The sequence below is a fragment of the Cricetulus griseus genome, assembly GCF_003668045.3.
Source record: "Cricetulus griseus strain 17A/GY chromosome 1 unlocalized genomic scaffold, alternate assembly CriGri-PICRH-1.0 chr1_0, whole genome shotgun sequence".
Taxonomy (NCBI): domain Eukaryota; kingdom Metazoa; phylum Chordata; class Mammalia; order Rodentia; family Cricetidae; genus Cricetulus; species Cricetulus griseus.
Window position 1 is genome coordinate 63,719,522 of NW_023276806.1, and position 3,204 is coordinate 63,722,725.

Sequence of the window (3,204 nt, forward strand, 5' to 3'; positions counted from 1 at the left end):
TACCATCCTCTGGTTATGGCATGCAACCTGTATCAGACGTTTTGAAAACAATTTCTGCCATCCACTCTGGCTGTCCGTCTCCAATGACCAACCTGCTCACAGTTACATCAGAGAAGCGGCCAGTCATATGCTCAACGCCTATCCCTATCCCAAGAATTCCAAATCTTCATGAATGGGTCAATCCTTTGCAATCATAAGGAGGTGGGGCCAAGAGTGACTAGTCACGTAACTGAGGCCAGGCTTGAGGAGGTGCTCGATCAATAGATGAGTCAGAGCAGGCAAAGAGTATAAAACCTCAGGAGCTCCAATGTCCCTCACATCACCATCATCTCCTTCCCTCACTCACCTCCCCTGGTGCTTCGGGTAAGTGTGGGCTCTCCTGGCTCTCTGGTCTCTCCAGCTGGCCTTGCTCAGCTTGCAGAGGTTAGGGGACTGGGCCCCTCTCCACCTTTGGAAGCTACTACATTCAAATTGAGAAGGGATTTGGGGAAGCTGTGGAGAGTGGTAAGCTGCTGCTGGGCAGGTGATGTTTCTGCTCTTCTGGCCGGAGCATTAAACTCCACCAAGAGAGAACCACCTCCTACGTCTCTGGCACCCAAGGTGCTGAGGGCTCTGCAGTGGATGCCCAAGGCATCCTGCCATGGACTAGATGAACCTTGTGAACCTATCAGGAGAGGCTGAACCCACTGTCAGAGAGTGGGGAGGATAAGTCATAGAATTATGCTCATGGGAGATATTGGAGCAGCCACCAAAACCCAAGCCCTATTCTATAGAGGCAGATGTTCTGACATATAGGCATCTTGTGAGATGCTTGGCTAGAAGTTCCTACTGGCTGCAGTTCTCTACCAAACTTAGACCCTTGCCTATCCCCCAAAAGATGCCTGCTATCTTCTGGTCAGATGTGCTGGTCCAAATGGTTCAATGCCCTTCCTCTTTTTGCAGGCAGAGCCACAGTAGACTCTCTTGTCTAATATTCGGCCCTTGGAGCATATACCTCACTCAGTAGAACTAATGGCTTTTGCAGAAAATAGGTCCTAAAGTCTGCTAATGTTCAAACAAATCTTTTCTTGTTGTTCTGGGAATGGGTAAAAGCCCGGGTGGATATTTATGGCAGTTTTCTATTGAACTTAGAATCAGGACTGGTATTGGGGGCATCCTAAGAGATGGAGTGTTCCTTGATAAGAAGTAGATGGGAATGCGACTGCTCTGCCCTCCAAATCACACAGCAGAAGTCAGGCAGAGTTGAGGAAGGAGATACCACTAACCGGGCTTGTGTCCTAGCAATAACTCTGCAGCCCTTGAATGGAGTCCACAAGCCTGGTCCACATGATGCGGGGAGTCAGAATGATGCTACCATGGATGCAGCTACTTCCTTTGCAGCATCCTCTTGCTGCTGGTCCAATGATGCTCTTCTGCTCTTTCTCCAGGGTTCCCCTTCTTCTTAAACAAGATGTCTCACCAGAAAAAGCAGCCCACTCCCTGTCCTCCCGTGGGTTGTGGAAAGACCTCCGGTGGAGGAGGCGGTGGCGGCGGCGGTGGCGGCGGCGGTGGCTGCGGCTACTATAGCGGTGGTAGCGGTGGTGGCTCCAGCTGTGGAGGTGGCTCATCTGGAGGAGGCTCCAGCTGCGGAGGCGGAGGCGGTGGCTCCTACGGAGGCGGTTCCAGCTGTGGCGGCGGAGGCGGCTCCGGTGGGGGCGTCAAGTACTCCGGAGGCGGTGGCTCCAGCTGCGGAGGCGGCTACTCCGGCGGCGGTGGCTCCAGCTGCGGAGGCGGCTACTCCGGCGGCGGTGGCTCCAGCTGTGGCGGTGGCTACTCCGGAGGCGGTGGCTCCAGCTGCGGCGGCGGCTCCTCCGGTGGCGGCTCTAGCTGTGGAGGCGGTGGCGGCTCCGGCGGCGGTGTTAAGTACTCCGGTGGCGGCGGCGGCGGCTCCAGTTGCGGTGGCGGCTACTCTGGCGGGGGCGGCGGCTCCAGCTGCGGAGGCGGATCTGGAGGCGGGGGCTCCTACTGCGGAGGCTCCTCCGGTGGCGGCGGCGGCGGTAGCTGCGGCGGTGGTTCCGGAGGGGGCAAGTACTCCGGCGGCGGCGGTGGCTCCAGCTGCGGCGGCGGCTATTCCCGGCGCGGCGGCGGTGGCTCCAGCTGTGGCGGCGGCTACTCCGGAGGTGGTGGATCCAGCTGCGCGGCGGCGGCTACTCCGGCGGCGGCGGCGGCAGCAGTTGCGGAGGTGGCGGATCCTCCGGGTCGGCGCAACAGTATCAGAGCCAGAGCTACGGAGGTGGCTCCAGCTGCGGAGGCGGCTACTCCGGTGGCGGCGGCTCCAGCTGCGGAGGCGGCTACTCCGGTGGCGGCGGCTCTAGCTGCGGTGGTGGCTCCTCCGGTGGCGGCTCCAGCTGCGGAGGCGGCGGCAGCTATTCCGGTGGTGGCGGCGGCAGCAGCTGCGGCGGCGGCTCCTCCGGTGGCGGCGGGGGCTACTACTCGTCGCAGCAGACCACCCAGACCTCCTGTGCCCCCCAGCAGAGCTACGGAGGGGGCTCTTCAGGCGGAGGTGGTAGCTGCGGAGGTGGCTCTTCTGGCGGCGGCGGCGGCGGCTGCTACTCCAGCGGTGGCGGCGGCGGCGGCGCTGCGGTGGAGGCTACTCCGGTGGCGGCGGTGGCTGTGGCGGCGGCTCCTCCGGGGGTGGCAGCGGTGGCTGCGGAGGCGGTTACTCCGGGGGCGGGCGGCGGCGGCGGCTCTAGCTGCGGCGGCGGCTCCTCTGGGGGCGGCTCTGGAGGTGGCAAGGGCGTCCCTGTCTGCCACCAGACCCAGCAGAAGCAGGCGCCTACCTGGCCTTGCAAGTAAGGTCTCCAGGTTGCCACGGAGACAAAGGAGCTGGAGGTGTTCTCCGTGGGCGCCCACAGGCTTAACTTTCTCATGAGATTGCCCGAGGTTTCCAGACCCTTCGCATCTTAACACTCCCCTCTGTCCCCAGAAGAAGCCACAAGTCGCTCGAGCTCCATCTTGTTCTGCAGACTTTCCGCTTGGTTTCTGAATGACTACCTCCCAACTCCAGTGCTTCAGTCAATAAATTTGCAATTCATGAGAATCTCTTGAGTCTCCAGTAGTCTTTGTAGCCTGTAAATCCACTCACTCCATCCTTTCCTTGCTTCTTCCATTCATTCGTTCACACTTAAATTCATTCAACAAGGTAAAGAGAGTAGACAGATGGGA

General features: G+C 59.9%; 1 protein-coding gene across 1 annotated transcript; it reads left to right on the forward strand.

The window, feature by feature from the left end:
* Positions 1 to 1,450: 1,450 nt before the first annotated feature.
* On the forward strand, positions 1,451 to 2,835 carry LOC113833123 (loricrin-like). The gene is given in 4 exon segments (XM_035450879.1): positions 1,451 to 2,174; positions 2,177 to 2,616; positions 2,619 to 2,710; positions 2,712 to 2,835. Coding segments are annotated over 4 exon segments (1,380 nt in total).
* The last annotated feature ends 369 nt before the right edge of the window (positions 2,836 to 3,204 follow it).